General features: G+C 40.6%; 1 protein-coding gene across 1 annotated transcript in view; it reads right to left on the bottom strand.

Moving 5' to 3' along the window:
* Window positions 1-20,325, bottom strand: part of SPATA16 (spermatogenesis associated 16) — a 225,806-nt gene that overhangs the window by 18,681 nt on the left and 186,800 nt on the right. The window contains exons 8-9 of the mRNA XM_059922009.1: window positions 16,074-16,238; window positions 13,420-13,503 (exon numbers count right to left, since the gene is read on the bottom strand). Coding sequence (XP_059777992.1) covers window positions 13,420-13,503; window positions 16,074-16,238 — 249 coding nt within the window. The remainder of the gene's footprint in view (window positions 1-13,419; window positions 13,504-16,073; window positions 16,239-20,325) is intronic.

A 20,325-nucleotide genomic window follows, 5' to 3' on the forward strand; every position in this document is an offset into this window, starting at 1 on the left:
CACTTGGGTCACTACCATGTCTTGGCTATTGTAAATAGTGCTGCAGTGAACATTGGGGTGCATGTGTCTTTTCGAAGTATGGTTTTCTCCAGATATATGCTCAGGAGTAGGATTGCTGGATCATATGTTAATTCTGTTTTTAGTTTCTTAAGGAACCTCCATACTGTTCTCCATAGTGGCTGTACCAATTTACATTCCCACCAACAGTGTAGGAGGGTTCCCATTTCTCCACACCCTCTCCAGCATTTATTATTTCTAGACTTTTTGATGATGGCCATTCTGACCGGTGTGACGTGGTACATCATTGCAGTTTTCATTTGCATTTTCTAATAATTAGCGATGTTGAGCATCATTTCATGCGCCTATTGGCCATCTGCATGTCTTCTTTGGAGAAATGTCTATTTAGATTTTATGCCCAATTTTGGATTGGGTTGTTTGTTTTTTTGATATTGAGCTGTATGAGCTGTCTGTATATTTTGGAAATTAATCCCTTGTTGGTTCCATTGTTTGCCAATATTTTCTCCCATTCTGTAGGTTCTCTTTTTGTTTGTTGATTTCCTTTGCTTGTTATTTATTAAGTCCCGATGTTTTCTGGCTGTGTTCTTGTTTCTGACTTTTTAGAAGAGTGCTCTGCAAGTTCCTTCTCTTATTAGCCTCTTGCTCTCAAAGGAAGATTAATAAAAGGAAGTCATCTTTAGAACAGTGGCTGGCTGTCTGTGCCAGACACATTGAGGAACACGTGAATCAAGGGTGAGGGTCGTCTTGACTCCAAATCCAGATAGTAGCTCCTCAGACATTGTACCAGGGATGTGGAGTGGGTGTCTCCTTGGGTGTCAACCTCAGTCTCTCGGGGATGGCTGATGGGCCGGAGGACTTGGGAGCTTAAAGCTCAAATCAAATCAGCTGGGTCCAAGCCCAGATTCCATTTCTAGGGCAAGTGGTGGTGGTTATTTAGGAGACTGGAGAGATGCAGGAAGCAGAGGGCAGCTGAGATGGGGGAGCTGACAAGCCTGAATGGCAGTGTGCATATCCTTCACTTGCTGAGGCCTCCATGGACCACGACCCATGGAGATGTTGCTGCCATGAGGTCGCAGAGGCGGGGATGGGGGGAGGGGTTCACTGCTGCCTCAAAGCCTGGGCCCAGCTGGTGGGTGGCCATGGTGAGGGCTCCGGGGCTCCGTGGGACACAGCCCTTAGCCTGTCTCCAGACCCCCCAGCTCACCTGCTGGCCCCAAGGCCAGGGGCTCTGGAGGGCCTGGAGAGAAAGCCACGGTTGGCCTCTCACCCTGCTCTCTGCCACGGGGACCCCCAGCACCACTTACTGAAGAGACTTTCTATTCCCCATTGTATATTCTTGCCTCGTTTGTCATAGATTAATTGATCATAAGTGTGTGGGTTTATTTCTGGGCTCTCTTTTCTGTTCCATTGATCTATGTGTCTATTTTTGTGCCAGTACCATACCATTTTGATTACTATAGCTTTGTAGTACAGTCTGATGTCATATTTTAAAATTTGTTTTAAGATGTTTCTAATTGCTCATTAGAACATTTTTATGATGGCTGCTTCAAAATCTTTGTCAGATAATTATAATAGCTCTAACATCTTTGTGTTAGCATCAATTCATTGTCTTTTATTATTCAGTTTGAGATCTTCCTGTTTCTTGGTATGATGCGTGACCTTTGATTGAAATCTGGACACTTGGGGTATTAATGTTATGAGAGTCTGGATCTTATTTAAGCCTTCTGCTTTAGCTGGATTTTCTGACGCTGCTATGGCAAGAGGTGGGAGGGATATTGCCTCATTACTGCCAGGTGGGGATAGAAGTTCAGGTTCCACACTCAGCCTCCATTGACACTTGAGGGAGGGGTTCCTCATTACTTCTGGGTTGGGATGAGCATTCAAGCTCCTCACTAGGTTTCCACTGATACCTCTCCAGCAGTACCTCATCACTGCTCCCCATGTGACCTCCACTGACATCACATCGAGGAGGCAGGCTCATGATTGTTGGTGGGTGGTGAAAATCCTGACTGTCTACTAGGCCTCTTCTGACACCACACCCAGTGGGGACGAACATCTAGGCTCCCTATTTAGTTTCTTTGACACCACCCTTTTCAGGTGGGAAGGTTGAGACACCTTTTTACAGCCCAGTGAGGGAAGAAGTCTAACTCCTCACTTGGGCTTTGCTGACATGGCTGGGGTTGGATCACCATCTTTTTTCTGTGGTGTTTGGCTGGAGTAGGATGATTATTGCCTTAGAGCTTTCTGTCTTGCTAGGCTGCCTTTTTCCTTGTCCTTTGGCTGGAGGGAGCTGGATTTTGTTCGTTTTTTTTTTTTTTTGTCTGCACATGTTAGTGTTTCTGGGTTACCAGGTTTCGTCATCAAGAAGTGTGGAACGTATGAGGCAAAAAAAAAAAAAAAAAAAAATCCAATGAACTCATCACCATGTTATTGCTCAGGTCCCCATGTCTCTAGGTCATTTCCCTTTCATTCCACCTTTCAGAGTCATAATGTCCAAGGTTTCACTTAATGTGGGGAGTAGGGAAAAACATGTCTCCTCCATATTCCTGAAAGTGGAAGCCCTTTATCACGGCTTTAAAAAAATGATTTCTGACCTCTGTTCCTCAGGGACATGTGCTTTTATTTCTTGTATCTGTTTTCCCAGTTGCTTCTAAAAATCGTCATCAGTATGATGAAGTGAATCAATGAAGCTGAAGGGGGTCTCCTCTTCATAAGAGGTATTGGGAAGTTAAAAGCTTCTCGAATTCCTTTCCATTCAGTAAGAAAGAAGCCTAACTTTATCCTATCTCTGGGTTAGGATCTCTAACATTGGTCCATATGCATCTTTTCACCAGCCACCTCATGTTCTTCTCCAGAATCTCTTCTCCAGCAGAAAGCCATATTAGCAGAGTACACATATGTTTTACACATCCAGTTTTAATGATGCTAAGAGATATGGGCGTGTTGGTCCTTATGGCATTTGTATGTGTTTTTGATTACAGTCTTGTTCCCTCCTCCACATGCACCATTTTAAGAAGGTCATAATCGGAATGATAAATGACCCCATACCTTCCTTTAGGGCTGCATGTAAAGGTACTTTTATTTTTACCCTTCTCCAAAAGATGAAAGGTATAATGAGTACACTATAAATGACTGAATGAGTGACAAGTCAATTGCTCTGAACTCTGTATTAATCTCACTTTCAATACAGAATGAGAAGATGTCCTACTGTTCATTTAGCTACCAAGTGGTATAAGCTGATATTTTGTTATTCTCTAGAATTACAAAGGATTGCAACACTTAATGTATAGAATACATGCAGTAAATGCTGGGCTGCCAAGCAGAAGAGATATAAGTAATTTAGAGAAAGTAACTTTTAGAATGAACAGCAAACTCACTCTTCAGTTCAAAATGAAATTGAGATATATGCTCCCCTCCCTTGCCTCAGAATATTTCACTGAACTTCTGAAAGATTCATTTTGAAAAGCCTTTACAGAGATAAAAACACTGATAGGTTTGGAATCATCTGAGCATTTCCAATTTCTGTTTTAGTCACCTCCCTATATTATTAGCTCCCTAGTAGGACAGGCAGGGAGGGGGTCTTAGAAGTGGAGGAGTAAACAGTGTGCTGTCCAGTCCTGGCCACAAGGCCTCTGTGCTGTGAGGTAAGGTGTGGAGGGATTACAGTGATATGTGCTTCTGAAATTATGTTTTCATTGAGATCCTGGTGCATTTCAAAATACTTATTCAGATATCTCACCAGAAAGTGACCCTTGGAGCAACAGTAAATATATTACAGGAATAACGAGACTTCCAAGCTGTTTTCTTGGGGTGCTGATGTTGCAGGAAGAAGGAAAATGGTGACCTATCAAAGCACCCTAAACAGATATGTCTATAAAGGGAGAGGTGGTGAAGGAGGACAGTAAGAGTAGCGTGATCCAGGGGATAGTGGGTGCCAGTGTTCAGGTTTGGTCAGGCAGCTGCTGCAAAGCAGTCTGGGTAAGTCGCCAGCTGGGTCTGTGAGCTGTGCTCTAGAGAAGGACAGATGCCTGCAATGCTCCTCTCCCACTCACTGCTGAAAAGCAGACTCAAAGATCGTCTCTTTGGTTGTCTTACAGAAACTGAGCTTGGGTCAGGCAATGTTCTTTGTGCCATTGACTTTTAGTAGCTGCATTTGGTTTACTATAAGTGTTCTAGCTAATGACTAGGAACAGAGACTTTGACCCAAACAAACCTGATTCAAAACCAAATACTGTCCCTAACAAACGTAGGCTTGTTTCCTTGTTAATTCTACGAAGCTCTTTTCCTCGTCTTTCAAAGGAGAGATAATGACATATCTCTCATAGGATTGTTGCAGTCATTAAATGTGATAATTAAAAAAAAAAATTTTTTTTTAATTAATTAATTTTTGGCTGCATTGGGTACTCATTGCTGCGCACGGGCTCCCTCTAGTTGTAGCGAGCGGGGGCTATTCGGTGTGGTGCGCGGCCTTCTCATTGCGGGGGGGCCCCTCCTGTTGCAGAGCACGGGGCTCTAGGTGCATGGGCTTCAGTAGTTGTGGCACACGGGCTCAGTAGTTGTGGCTCGTGGGCTCTAGAGCACAGGCTCAGCAGCTGTGGCGCACAGGCTCAGTTGCCCCGCGGCATGTGGGATCCTTCCGGACCAGGGCTCGAACCCGTGTCCCCTGCATTGGCAGGTGGACTCTCAGCCACTGCGCCACCAGGGAAGTCTCTGTGATAACTTCTTGAAGTGCTTAGCATATACTAAGAGATCAGTAGTCATCACTGATGATATTTGTCATCACATTAACTTAATTATTTACCTGAAATAAATTTTTCTATAGCATGTTTCCATTGTGATAGTTATTCAAAAGCAAACTTCAGACTAACAGAGTTTGATAATTTGTTGGATATCACAGTATTTTATTAAGTATATGAGCACCTGATAAATGGCTGATTAGTTTTGTCTGCCCCTTGATAGCTCCTGGTAAAAAGACACAGCTCCTGGATTCATGCTCCCTAGATGAGGGCCATGCTAGATCCAACTCCTGCACAGAAATGCTTCTGCTGCAGAAATTTCCTGCCAAATCTTCAAAGTTTTAGAATAATTTCAGCCAACAAAGTATATAAAAGAGGTACTCCCAGTTTTGGAGGAGAGGCCAAGTACAGGTGGAAAGTGAGTGATTAGCAAACGCAGCTGTTGAAAATGTTTAACAAATTAACCACATATTTTTTCCTTTAAGTCAGAGGAGAAAGATACTGTTTGGTTTAAATGGTGATTGAAATTCACCATCTGTTTGGAGTGTTGCACAGTGGCCAGGGGGCATGGCCAAAACCGAGGCTCTTGGCTTTCTCCACTTGCCAGGCTAGACGTGGCTTTGCTGCCCATGTGAGGATGAGGTCCTCCCTCCAGGTCTGACAGCCCCAGGGCTCAGCCTCTGACCGCAGTCAGGAGGTTCTGCCAGGGCTTTGGCCGGTGGCTCCTCCACTACGATTGCCGGCTTAGAAGCCTATTGGCACAGACTTACTTGTCCCCGGAACCTCAGTGATTTATCCCGGCACCTGGTCTCTTCAGCCCCTTGGGCCTTGCTTGCCTGCCTCCTTGCCCTCGGCCTGGTCAGCAACAAGAGCGCTTTGGTTTCTGTGCACGATGATCTGCATTATGCCACGGACGGAACTGCTTAGCAGTGCTCGGAGCACACGCTCTAAAGGAATTTGGGGATATGCTAACGAGGAAACCCATAACCAGAAGCTGAGAAGATTCACAATCAAATTGCATTAAATCCGTGGAGACTCCTTAAAGAACAAGACACACAGGAAAAGCCTGATTGCTGGACAAACTGCTTTGCAAATGAGTGGTACGGTTGCTGAATCTTTGAAAAGACAGCGGCACTGTCAGAGACTCAACTGCAGCCCCCACCCGCCTATTAGTCAGCCCCAGATGACTGGCTGATGAATGATAGCGCCACATGGGCAATCTCTCTCAGCGGAGCTCCTGGAAGGACTCAGGTTTGAATGCTGATGTGGAAAGTAAATAAAATGTTCCAATTTGTTCTTTTGTCTTCAACCAACTGCCCCAGCCCATCTCTGAATTTGCACTCTCCCCTTCTTGCTCTGCCTATGTCAACAGCCTTGCACAGAACAGAGTTGTTAAGTGACATACAATTCTATCCCATTTTTATCTTAAAAGACCAAATTACTATATCAATGAATGTCATTCCTGTATGACAGTGAGGATGAGTATGATTTATAAGTTAAGATTTCAAGAGATAAAGGAACTCCAAAAGCTAAATCATTTTGAATAAGTTCATATGGATGGTTTAAAGATATCTACCTTAACTCCATTCATTGGACTCATTAAAGATTATGATGTACTGTGTTATATTTTAATATTTGAAGAAATTGTAAGGTAGCATTTCTTCTCATGAAAATTCATAGGATAATTAGATGCTGAAGTATTTCTCTCACTACTTGTAAAGTAACAAAGTTTTATTTCTCTTTATTTAGTCTCAAATCAGAGATCTAGAGGCGGATCAGAATAAGACAATATTTTATGTCATACCAGATTAAATTCTTATCTTTGCAGTGTGAAATTTAGACTTTGTAAATTAAGAGCCAGCAGCTTTGTCTTCTGAGTTGTAGACAGTGTTGCTTAAATGTTTCTCTAAACTGAGTCTCTGGTGAGAAGAAATAAGAATGTTCCAACTTAACAGTTGGCACTTTTTTTTTAAAAGACTGCTTTTTCTAAAGATTCCTTTTTCTATTTCTCTTCAGGCTTAGTTCATAATGGGCCTTAGGATTCAATGCTAAGTAACCCCAAATCAGAGGTTCTATAGGTAGGTGGTAAGGGTATGAACACACTGTATCTCTCAGTAGGCTGTGACTTGCCCAAGGTCCCACAAGTGGGAGCTGAATTCATGGTCAAGATTTTGTAGATTGAGGCTCTGTATTCTTTCTGGTTAGAGATGGAAAACTAAGGTACAGAGGAGGAGGATCCTATATGGGCGGATCACAAAGGTAGACTAAACCGAAAATTCCTTAGTGACTTCTTTGGCTCAGAACTTTATTTTGAGAATTGAAGACAGACAAACTGGGCTAGTTTATGACCAGATTCCACTTTGATTGGAGGCCATCATAATTCCCCATTTGGCTTTACACCTGAACGCTCAGCCATATATAAAACAATGGTGGTCAGTCGGGCTTTTTCAGGTTGCACAAAGCTTGGGCTTCTATCAAGAAAGAGATTAGGCTCTAAGGCCAGATCAAGTCCTGGTTCTACCACTTACTGGCTGTGTGACTTCAGGAAAACTGGTAAACTTCTCTGTTTAATAAATTATACCTTTTACCTTATGTGAGGGTTAGTGAGTTGGTGTATGTCAAGTGAATAGGAGAGTATTGACCCATATTAAGAGCTCAGTAAACATGAACTCTTCTTTCATTTTGATGATCTGGCTTTCAAAAGACCCATTTATTCAGAGCTGGGAGGGGATTTTGAATCTTCTAGCTCAATATTTTTATTTTACAGATGAAAAAACTGAGGTCTAGAGAAAGGATGTGGCTTCTGAGCTAATGTGTGACAGACCCAGGTCTCTGAATCGCTAGTTCAGGGTGCTTTTTACTGTACTAGCCTCCCTGTAAATAAGTCTTTGTTCTTCTTAGGGACAGAAGACAGAATCAGACCACTTCTCATATCCACTGCCACTATCTAGGTTCAAAGTTCAAGCCACGCAACCTTGGGTTCCAGCCATTGTTATTACTCTCCGGTAACATTGCAATAACCTCCTAACTCATCTTCCTGATTCCACCCTTGCCCCCTTCCATCTCTTCTCACCTCAGCAGCTTAGAGTGTTTTTTGTTCTTCTGTTTGACAAAACATTACCTCCTCTGCTCTCTCACTTCATCTCGTATTACTCATGTCATTCTACTCCAGTCACCTTGCCCCCCTTGCGGATCCTTGTACGTGCCAGGCACTCTCCAGTCTCAGGGTTTTGAGTCTGCTGTTTCCTTTACTTGGAATGCTTCTCACCAGATATTTGCATGGTTTGCATTTCTTTCAGATATTTGTTCAGTTATCACCTCGGTGAATCCTGCCCTGAGTATTCTATTGCAGTTGCAGTCATCTTGTACTTTCCATTTTCCTTTCCTGCTTTCACCAGCCATGGCATTTATTACTTATATTCCATATTTCTTTAGGTAGTTTATTACCTACTTTTCTCTAGCAGAATGCAAACATCGTGAGGGCACTGCTTTTTCATTGCTGTATCTCCAGCATCTAGGACAGTGTCTGCCCCAATCACTGAATGCAGGAATGAGCAGTGTGATAACAGGACCTGTGGGATATTCAGAAGGGTGTGTTTTCTCAGGTATTTTTGTTACAGACTAAAACTAAGCAAAGTGTGATACTCTTATTTAAAGAGTCCTGTCATGGCATGGGACTTTCCAACACAAGAAAATTTACCCTTTTTTTGACACAATCTGCTTATTTTTGTATTTGCACAGCTAAACCAACATACATATATCTTTCTGGAATTAATTACTGGAAAGCCAATACTCTGTAAAGCCAAACAAAAACAAGAGCCACTTTCCTAAAACTCTATAAAGAATACACAGTATTTTAGTTCTGTTGAATCAGGAAAAAAGCCCACAATTGTCTCATTCTTTCTCTTTCCGGGTTCTTAGAGAAATCTCAAAGATAACAAAATATAGACAGGAGGTCAGCACTCATGAATCAGGCTTCATCTTGACAGTCTTTTTATAGACCTGTAACAAAGTGGAGCCCTGAAAATTGTGTTAGGTAATGGGGATTCTGACAGACCCTTAAACTCCGTGGAACTAGGAGGTGCTGCTATAATTCTGCTTCAGATGAAAATTTCAAGTGTTTTCATTAGGTACAACAGCTGTTTCTATTACAGATAACAGATCTCAGAGGTGGTGATGCTGATATCAACTTCTAGTGGGCTCAGAACACAGTGTAGCTTGTACAATTAGCTTTTTAAAAAATTATTATTTTTTTCCTGCACACGCAAATTAACTCTGTAGCAGTAAAAGGAAATTACTTACTTGCTACCGGAATCGTCTGAAAGTGATATGATCATGCTTTGTAGCGTCACATTGACCAAATTAAAAGCCCTTGGGAAAAATTTGGCACCACGTTCCTTCCCATTCACATCTTCCTAAAGACCTCTCAGGAGCTTCCATTTAGAAAGCTAGGATCATTACCAGGGCTTTTAATTTGGAAAGATTGACTGCTCACCAGCGAGTCTTTCTAGATACCCAGTGGTTGGGTTGAGTGGCTCTGATGTGTTCCAGTCTCAGAGGCCTTGACTTGACTATTCTCCTGACTCCTGCTTGCTTGCAGGTATGTTTTCCAGCCTGGGACCCTGATCCATGGCTCTACTGCTAAAGCTTATCTCCACGATGGATGCTATCATGTTATTCTTTCCACAAATGCACATATCACTCCTCCTTGGAGAATTGGAATCTGTTTCTCCAATCCCCTGATTCTGGGCTGGCCTGTGACTGCTTTGACCGATAGAATATGGTGGCAGTTGCTATGCCAGTTCTGGGCCTAGCCTTTTAGAGGACTGGTGGTTTTTAAATACTTCCTTTCTCTCGAGATACTTCCTCTTGGAACCCAGCTGTTGTGCTGTTGAAAGCCTAATTCACATGGAGAGGCCACATTTAGGCACTCCGGTCAGTGTCTCAGCTGACTAGTATCAGCTGTCACCACATGTGTGAGCCATCTTGAGTCCAGTCCATTTTAGCCTTCAGGTGACTCCTCCAGCCCCAGGCACAGAAGCCACGAGATTGAACTGCATGAGAGACACTGAGCAAGAACCACCTAGCTAAGTCTAGTCAACACATAGACCTGTGAGAGATAACGTTGTCCTTCTAAACCATTATATTTGGGATGATTTTTTTTTAATAGTAATCTTTTATTTATTTATTTATTTTTATATTTATTTTTAGCTGTGTTGGGTCTTCGTTTCTGTGCAAGGGCTTCCTCTAGTTGCGGCAAGCGGGGGCACTCTTCATCGCGGTGCGCGGGCCTCTCACTATCGCGGCCTCTCTTGTTGCGGAGCACAGGCTCCAGACGCGCAGGCTCAGTAGTTGTGGCTCACGGGCCCAGTTGCTCCACGGCATGTGGGATCCTCCCAGACCAGGGCTCGAACCCGTGTCCCCTGCATTAGCAGGCAGATTCTCAACCACTGCGCCACCAGGGAAGCCCTGGGATGATTTTTAACACAGCAATAGATAACTGCAATAAGGGCAAAGTGGGAAGCTGCGGGCTAAATGCTCCTATGAATGTGGGCATCAGAACACTAGTGTAGGGTGAGGTGAAACTGGTGGTTGTCTACAAGATGCAGACAGGTATAGACGAATGTCAATCACTCTTCCACCTGTTTGGCCAGTCCTTGGAATTTCATAATTGGACTATTCTGTTATCTCTTGGATTTGCAAATATAAATATTTACAAATGCACATATTTCTGGGAGGGATAATGCTTTAAACCAGGGTATAAGGGTACAGCAGACTTTTTGTGTAGGGTCAGATAGTAAATATTTTAGGCTTTGTGAGTTACATGGTCTTTGTGGCAACTACTCAACTTGGCCAAGGTGAGATAGATGATACTTAAGTGAATGGCATGGCTGTGTGCAGTAAACTCTATTTACAAAAATAAGTGGTTGGTTGGTTTTGACCTGTGAACTGTAGTTTGCTACACGCTGTGCTAAACAATTATTTCTATAGTCAGCAGAAATATTTAATTATATTGCTTGACTCTCATGAGCGTTGGATTTCGTTTACCTCTAACTCCAGTTCGTCCAGCCATTCCTTCTTAGTCTCCTGCTAAATTTGAAATGCGCTCCTCAAGCCTCTCTTCTTATTATACGCTCTTTCTCTGCCGTGTCATCCACTAAAATGATTTCAGTTACCACCAATTTGCCAATGACTTAGAAAACTCTATCTCTATTCAATTTTCTATTCAGAACTCCAGACTCCTGTACTTCACCTTGGATATCTTGCCGGCACCCTAAGTTCAGTGCACTTTCGGGCTAGTTATTAGCCTATTGTCTCTTAACTCCAAACCCACCCTTCTGTAATTAGCTCTTTGATGCTGGGACTGGAACTCTGGAAACCCCATTTCTGTTTTGCCAGCTCTTTGTCTCCATCAATAGGGGTCTATAGAGGGACACTGTAAAACCCAAGGAGAAAGGAGGGACTTGCTGCTTCCTGGTTATTTGCTGCGGACTTCCTGTCTGCTTGGAGTTCCCGTGAGCGTCTATTCAGCAAAGTTTCTTTGCTCCAGAAACATACATTCTTTTCTGTAGTGGGAGTGGAATCTAGTTTTTCCAAAAGTTGCCAGATTACCCCCATTAAAACTGCCTTCTTTCACTCCCCATCAGCACCAGTGAGTTAGTGCCCATTCCTCAGAAGTCTAAGTCTCAGCCCTTCATGACCCCTCCTCCAAGTTCAGGGACACTAGCACCAGCTAAATAGCACCTCCTAGTAGGAGATGTGAGTTTTGGCCCAGCCAGGTCCCTGCTCCAAGTTTCTAAGTTTTAGTAATTGCAACCTCTTCTGTTTGATTCTCCAGCCCTAGGGGGTGGTAGCTGTTTCCTTTAATTGCTTCCTTGGTGATGAATTATTGTTTTCCTTTTCAGTTACCTATTTCATACCCAGTTAACCATTCTGTTTATTAAATTCCCTTTCAAATACCTGGTGTGGTCTCTGTGGACTCTGAAAGAGTTTATGTTCTCAGCCAAAAGCTGCTTCGTTGAAGTATTTCCTTCCTTCCTTTGCACCAGCGAACCTCTTCCTATTCCCCGCCTAGTGGCTCAAGCCCAATGTCTGGGCATCATTCTAACCTTTTCTTTTTTCTAAACTCCCATATGCAATCAGAGAATAAGGCCTGTAGATTTGCCTCCTGAATATTTCTTACATCTGTCTGCTTCTCTCCATCTCTGTGCCCACCACTGTACATCAAGTCACCTCCTTATAACTGACCTCCCCAAATTTCTGTAGCCCCAATCTGTTTTCCCACTACAGCCCTAGCGATGTCTCAAAAATATTTATCAGATAAATATTAATACTTCCCGAAACATAGTTTTTAAGACCAAATCCTTAAAAAATCCTTAACGTAATTTTTAAGACCTTCTGTGATTTGACTTCTTCTGCCTATGCACTTCATTTTGAAATAGGTTCCTCGTTCCTTTGTCAGTTTTTGAATTTGCCATGCTTTCTTAGCATTCTTGGTACAAACTTATTCCTCTGTGTAGAAATCTCCCTTTTCATCTGATAACTACTACTATCCTTTAAATGTTTTATAAATATCACTTTCTCAGAGATGGATTTTCTGATCTCTCAGACCAGATTATATTCCTCTCTTTGTTCCCACAGATCATTGAACATCCACTTTTTAAATATAATAGTAAACTTATAAGTAGCTGTTTAATAACTGTCTTCTTTCCTAGATGGTTAGGCCCATATAGGCAGGGGCTGTGTCTGTCTTGTCCAGCACAATATCCTTAACATACAGTGTTCTTTCAGGCACAGTAGATATTCAACAAATATTTGCTGAGTTCAGTTGATTTCTGTTCTATGCATTTATCATAGGGCCTCTGAATTCATTACAGAAGACACACATTTCTGCAGATGCATTGGAATCCCTCATGGCTGACTTTACCTCTTAAACTGAAGGCTTCTTTGGTTTGCTCTTCTCACATCTCCTGACACCAGTTCTCCCTTTGTGGGTTCTTACCGTGATTGGAGGAGACTGAGTGGGGAGTAGAGTGATCAGAATTTATCACCTTTAGCTGGACTGGAGACCCAGCTGGACTTTACTCCTTCCTGCATTGCCAGAGGGGCCCGTGGTATCACACGAGTCTCCCGAGTAGCTGGGGCCAGGTGCATCTCAGTGCTTGTTTTGCATAACTCAGGTAACCAATGAAGGGATGTTCTACTTCTAACAACCCGTATGTTACTCCTTCACCCCAGACATCAATGTGCTAGTTCATTTGTAGTTCCCCGAAATGTAGCCATTATTCCTCAAGTGACAATTATGGGAGAAAGGGTTGGGGAGTGAACTAAAAGATTGATGAAAGGGCTTTAAAAATATCTATAATAACCAATAATGAAGGAGCAGATAACGAAAATAGAATATGAAAATGAGCGTGATAAGAGACCCATAAAAGCATATGACCACAGTCAGAAAAGCAGCAGACCTTAGGAAACAGATTAAATAAATCCATATTTGATTTTGGCTACACTTCCAGGGAGAGAGCTGCATTTATTTTAAAAAGAAAACAACCAATAAAACAACCCAAGGAATTTCCTTTTCTTTTTATCTTTTAAACAGATTTGACCCAAGATGGACATTTTCTTTGAGAATAATATGTCTTTTTCCTTCAGCTGAAAGTTTTACCTTTTGAATTGTATTCCACACACGTTCTTTATCGTTTCTTCTTCCTTCAAGGGTGTCCATAGCATCTGCCATTAGTGACTGCAGCTGTGGCACCAAGATAAAAATTATCAGTGTGGAAGTCACACAGAAATAACTTCTCTAAATACACAGATTAAAACCTAATTAAAAAATCATTTGTACGCTGATGATTTTATTACTCAACTTTCCGACAATGAACACTGCCACCTAATCTCTGCTTCAGTCATTACCAAGTATTATTGCAGATATAAAATACTGAAACAATGGAAAGATTCTTGAAAATTTGTAGAAAACATATAGGTTTTAATGTAGTAAGTGTTGATGTTTTGTAAAAGCGGATCTGGGTTGTAAAGAATGAAGGTGGTGGTTAATTCTCTCAGGAAATGGCATGTAGTACATGAACACATCTTAGTATTTTCTCCTGAGGCTAATGTATCATAATTCTAGGCATCATGCAAAAGCTCACCAGAGGACCATACTAAAATTGTGTTGTTTTATTGCCTCTTAAAGGATCTAGCTCATTTTAGTTCTTTTACTATTCTTTCCTTTTCTAAAATTTCAAAATAACCAGGATTACTTTTTTAGGTTCCGTTTCAAAGGCAAGTTTAAAACATTCCAGCCTTTGCCCCGAACTGCCATATTCCAATTTAAAATAATCCTATACACACACTTTATATGTGGCTGCAAAGTAATGAGGCCACATGAAGCCAGGTGATATTCAAAGCTTAAAAAGAAAGTTCTCTGAAAAAGAACATATACCAGTTCAGTTCACCATGGCGTCAAACATTATGAACCCTTAGATAATCTTTCTGTTCTTTGGATGTTGCAGAGCTTAAGCAGGAGGGTAGAGGGTCGAGTCATTCAAAACTCTTCTACTGAGTAGTCACTGTTTATATAGCATGATAAAAGGTATTTCGAGGATTTGTATCTAGGTTAACCTATGCTTGGAAGCTGGAAAGTAAAATCTATTACTTAAGGTGATGAACCCTTGCAAGATACATGATTTTTAAATATTTGGCTTGCACATATACATCCCTATACATTTACTTTTTTTTCTAGTAGGTATATAAATTATGAAAATATCCCATGAAATCCTGTTTTCCTAGGTTTCAGGTAGTGGAATGTTGCACTAACACATTAGTTAGCGATGTTAATAATGCTAGTTTTATGCTCTTTGTGTATATTTAGAAATGTAAGTATTTCCAGAAAAAAGAAGGCTGCAGATGTGTGGTTAAGAAGACCTAAGTGCAGAAAACTCCCTTGTATTTTTCATTTAAATCTTGAATGTGCTTTTCAGGAAGACAGGATCAACATTGTGCCAGCTTCTTAAATTAACATTTTCTTCGCTTTCTTTTATCTCAGAGGAGCATTAATCATCTAAAATTGGCTATAATATGCACTTTGAAAGCTCCACACTTACTGCACTCCTGAATGCCTTATGAATGGTAGGATAAACACTTAGCCTTTTAGAAGGTGTTCTGTGCACATAACCATACAGGTTTAGAAAGTACTATTGCCAGTTTTGACTTAGTAAATTCTTGACTAATAGACTTTTTTTTCTCATAGTTTTAATGTTTAGTATGTGGAGTTTTATTGTTTGGCTACTCAGTTTTATATGCTTACTATGAATATCAATATTTATTTAATATACTTTTACAGGTTCAGGTGAACATTATAAATGTTGGCAGTTCATTTCTTGATTAATTTGTAACAACTTTAAAAGCTCAAAGAGGGAGGGTTCCTATAGTTATCTGAAAATTACAGGTGATGAGTTTGGGTTATTCTCCTCCTTGCTATGTGAATTCAATTCAGGTCTATAATTAGTTTTCGCTACATTCAATTAAAGCTCAAAGAGCCCTTCCCAGCAACACATTAGGAGCTTTATATGGAGTGAATTTTACCTTTCCTTGAATGGCCAGCACACTGATTACTAATAGTTTTTCAAACGAGGTGCTATTGTTTCTAATGTAAATTATGGTTATAATATACACACCTGTTTGGAGATTTGTTCTATAAGATATTTCTTGGACTAGTTTTTGACAGGCTCTGTGTTTTCTGAGTTAACTGGTCAATTCAGTTAAAAAAAAAAAAACAAACCACCATTTGACTACATTTTCCCCTCAAGACAGCTCTCTTAACTAAATGTTACGTATGCGTGTGAGTGTTGGCACTGCCAACATATATGTGACATTAGAGGTAAATAAGAAAATTCTATGGATGATTTTGTAGGGTCAGTTTTCTATCCAGCAATTACTGTTTTTTCCTCTTACTTTTCCATTGAAGAGAATCCTGTATTAACATATCTTGGAGTTAAGAAACAATGTATTAAAATTTCACTTTACTTGAAACAAAAAAGCCTGACTCAAAATATGAATAACCAGCCCTCTTCCATATTTTCATACATCACAAAGGTCTTGCTATTAAAAAAAAAGGAAACTAGTCAGGGTGGGCAAATAAAACACACACACACACACACACATTTCTACATTTTCCAGTTTCTTCATTAGAATGCTTCATGAGGGTTGGGGAGTTTGCCCTCGGACTGCATTTATTGTCACATTCTTTTTCAGACCATATCACTCTTTTATTGGCTCAGGGCTTGTGAAAGCCTTAAACAAAGAAAAACAAATGCTTACCAATTCCGCCTCCTGTTGACTGATGTCCTGTAGATAGGGAATGGTTGCTAGCTCGGCCATTGCTTGATTGATCACCTGGGACTGCTCCTTTACTCTCTGCAGCTGGCTGAGGAGGCTGGCATATTGCAACTTCTCCATCACACCTGAGCATGCATGAAAACTCCCCTAGTCTCCCAGTAGAAGGAAATGTTTTAGAACAAAACCACAGAAATAACCTCTCCCTGGGGACTGAAGTCAGGTCTCATTGTAATAACATATTTAGCTCCTCTGAAGTAATGGTATCTAGTGCAAATAAATGTTTTCTTCTATTATTTTAGAGAACTGTCTGTACCCTTCCTTCAAACAGATGAATGTATTGATATATAAAAGGGAACGCTTGGCAGGACTGTTGAGAAGGATTTGCAGGTGGCCCTGCCTAAGGAATCTAGGATGAGGGGAAAAGAAGGACTGAAATTGAACCTGAGCTCCACTCTCCCAGTGGGGATCCCACAGAGCTGTGTCCATTTAGCGGGGGTGACTTTATCTATGTCACCAAGGCATCATAAGAGTTAAGAGTTGCCCGCTGTCTTGTTTATACAAAGGAAGATTTCTTATGCAAGTTGAATCCTGAAAAATGTTATGCAAGTGGATTTCTGTCTAGCCCAGTGGCTTACATTAAACCTCCAGCTCTGCTTTTATCTTTAGTTCTCATTGGATGGCCATGGACTCTGGCTCCTCTCCTTGTGGCATTTTAGTGATTTATTCTGGGTCCTAGGACCATTCCAGCAACTGACATGGTCCATCTTGAAATAGACTGTTGTGCACTTGTAAGGAACACCAAGCCCCATGAATCTACTGGTATTTTGGGCTTTCTTAAAATGGGGCACACTTATAATTAAGGTGGTCTACCTCTGTGTTTGCTACTGCCAGCCATAGCGAGGACATGTTACCTTCTCTAAAAGGTTTAATACAAATTGTACTGCTTGATAGGTGAGACAAAGTTTATCATAAAATTCTCACATTTCTGTTTAGGAAAAAGTACTTCTGACATAAGGGGGCATCTAAGGGTTCCTGTCATGTTTGGAGGGTGATGTGAAGGCTTGTTGGTTAACTAGGAAGAGTTCTGGACCTTACTCAGTGAATCACAGTCTCTTGATATGTGGCCCTAGAAATATGAATTTTAGCTATACAAAAATTCAACTATTCAAATATCAAATATTCAAATATCTCAAACAGAAGTTGGAGAATAAACTACTACCTAAAAGCTTAGTATCTTTACAAGGACTATTTTAGTTTGTGCATACTTATAAAACAGATTTTTCCCCAGAAATTAGAGAAGGCAGACGTGACTCTTCCTTCTTAAAATATTCTCTTCTAAGGAGAAAAATTATTAGAAACTAGCATTACTAAAGAGCATCGAAATTTTAACTTGAATTTAGAAGGTAGTCCTTTCTGAAATGTCATACACATATCTTGATTGACACCAACCTCTAGAATTTGGCGCTTTCCTAGAATCTTGGTAATAAAGAAAGGTTGAGCACTGTTGCATTGTATTTGCTGTATTTCTTCCTAACATCTATCTCTGCCATTTGACTAATGTCTCTTTATCCCTGCTAATTTGTTCTTTCCAATTAATCATTTATCTGAAAACCTATAAACCTATAGGAGCAATGACTGCAAATTGTGGATTCGAGATCCCTTCTCTGAATTGAAGAAATAGCCAGCCTACCCACTGAGTTTAAACATGTAGCTAAACAATGGATACTGTCAAATAGAGGAAAGCAAGTTGCAGGAGAAACAGTTTTCTTTCTGAAGAAAAATTACTTTCTTTGTCCTTCTTTAAAATAAACAGTGGGGCTGGTTGTAGGAAAGTGGTGTAGTGACTCAACTCCAAAGTGCAGAAACAACGGCGGCCTGCTTGGAAACATAATCTATCAGTGTAATTTTCCAAAACATCAGGACAATAAAAATAGTGGAAGGCAGTGGTGCTTTGTTACCTTGATTGTTGGATGCATAGCAAAACAGGAAGTGCTCCTTATGAATAGGACACTAGGGAAAGGATACAGTTGACTGCTAATTGTCCCGCCCCCCCCCCCCCCCCCCAAACCAAATGCCGTTTTGGTCATCAGGAAACTGCAGATTAATATTTTACCTATACAAGATTGGGGCTTTTGAGAGATGAAGTGAAAAAGAAATAAAAATTAATAAATGCCAGCAGGAATGCTTTAATGCTGTTGCTTTAAGAAAATCAAGGAAATAATGAAAAATGAAGGAATTAGCTCACATCTAATGCTAGCAAGGGCTAAATCTAAAGGGAGGTAGCCCTCTCAATGAGACTTCAGAAGTGATCAAAGAGCTCCTTAGCTGCTGGAGAGAGTGTAATAAAGTGGCCAAGATTGAAGATAAAACCTCACACAGGTACAATGAAGGTTAGGTAAATAGCAAGTTCAAATGAAAGCTTCAGCCAGACAATTGTCTAGATTTAATAGCAGGTATGGATGAATGTTTGGAAAATAAGTGGCACAGTATAATACTGCTGAAAAGCAGAGCCCAAGTATTGGGAATGTATTTCCGTTTGACATAACATATAGAAACATTAATTGCAAAGAAAAGGGGTAGGAAACACATATTATTGTTCATTTCCAATGTGCATATATAAACAATTTTTGTGCTTTACTTGGAGGAAATTAAAAGTAAAATTAACAAGGTATGCAAAACCTGGTTAGTTAGGTCATTTTTTGGCAAGTCAGCCTGTGAAGGAAGCTTCATGCCTGGCAAGAGATTTTATTATTTTAACTCTTTAACACCCCAGGAAGCACAGTACATAAGGTGTAAACTGACAGCAGCCAGTAAAGTTAATGAATGGAAAAGCACAGCAGCATTCAGTAGCACGTGAAATAATTAGTACAAAGATCCAGAGAAGAAAAAATACCATTAGAGCAGAGCTACTGGTTGAATGGGGTTGATGTTCAGTGAGATTAAAAGACACCAGATAGGAAGGTGGGAGAATATTTTAGACAATAACTCTGAAAATGCCGAAGTCATTCTTGTCTGGCCATGTGCTGTGTGCCTAACAAAGGAATCTATAAAAGTAAGGAAACTGGTGTCAGAGTGTAAGGAGAATTATTTTCTGAGACATAGAAACATTATACCAGGAATGTCTTTGTCTCCTTCACCAACTCTTTCTACCACCTCATAGCAAGAGGTGAAAATTCATGTTCCCTGGCAAGCCCTACTGTGGGCAGTAGATCTACTCCATGGCTAGAGATGACACCTCTAATCCTGCCTTTGTGAAGAGATCTGAGTGCATCAGTGATCTAAGGAAAAGAATTCAAAATCCACAGGACACTTGCACAGTCTTCATTTTAGAAGAGTATGTAATTTCAAAGTATACAGCATTTATAAAGAAAAAGAAAGGTCTATAAAACCAGTCCTTTTGTCATACCAAATGAAAACCAATACAATTAATAAAAACTTTAAAAATTCTTAATACTTTACAAAGTGCTTCAATGTGGATTATATACTTTTGGTCTCACAACTCTGGGAGGTGAGCATGGCAGATAACAGCTTATTTTATAAATGAGAAAAAAACAGCTCAGAGGTTAAATGACATCCTAGGGTTACACAGCCAGAGCACAGCCTTGGACAAAAGTCTTCATCTATAGGTGTCACAAGCTAGGGTCACAGCTAATAAGGACAGTGCAATGCCTAAATACTCAAGTGGATGGCATTTGACATCTGACAAAAAAAAAAAAAAAAAAAACACACCTCAGGGGATCCTAAAAACACTGTTGAGGGATTCTTGGGTCACAATTAATTGTACCATGTAGGAATAATTTCTGCTCACCAACTCATTTCTTGCTTCGTTAAGCTAGGTTACCTTTGCAGCCAATTTTATTCAGTCCTGCTTTATGAAGCTGTGGTTGGGCATATAATGAGAAACCTAGAGGCCAATATTTGGATATTCTTGTGGTCCCTGGGTACCTGTGGGCTCACTTGCTTCAATTTCATTCAAGCTCTTTGAGACAGTCTTCCAAAAACTGTTTTCCATAGACGCAAACATAAGAAAGTTGATGAAATCCCTCACAGTTAACAAAGTGGGTGGTGCTGACTCATTCTAAAGAAGACTGAGTTATTCATTAGATGCTAAGAATCTTGTTCATTATGGTTTTCAAATCTCCTTTATGGACACATAAAGATACATGCATATACACATTTCTCAGTGGCCAGAATGCCCTTTGAAACGTGAGAAGAAAATGTGTTAAAAGCATTT

The sequence above is a fragment of the Balaenoptera ricei genome, chromosome 4 (genome assembly GCF_028023285.1).
Source record: "Balaenoptera ricei isolate mBalRic1 chromosome 4, mBalRic1.hap2, whole genome shotgun sequence".
Classification (NCBI taxonomy): domain Eukaryota; kingdom Metazoa; phylum Chordata; class Mammalia; order Artiodactyla; family Balaenopteridae; genus Balaenoptera; species Balaenoptera ricei.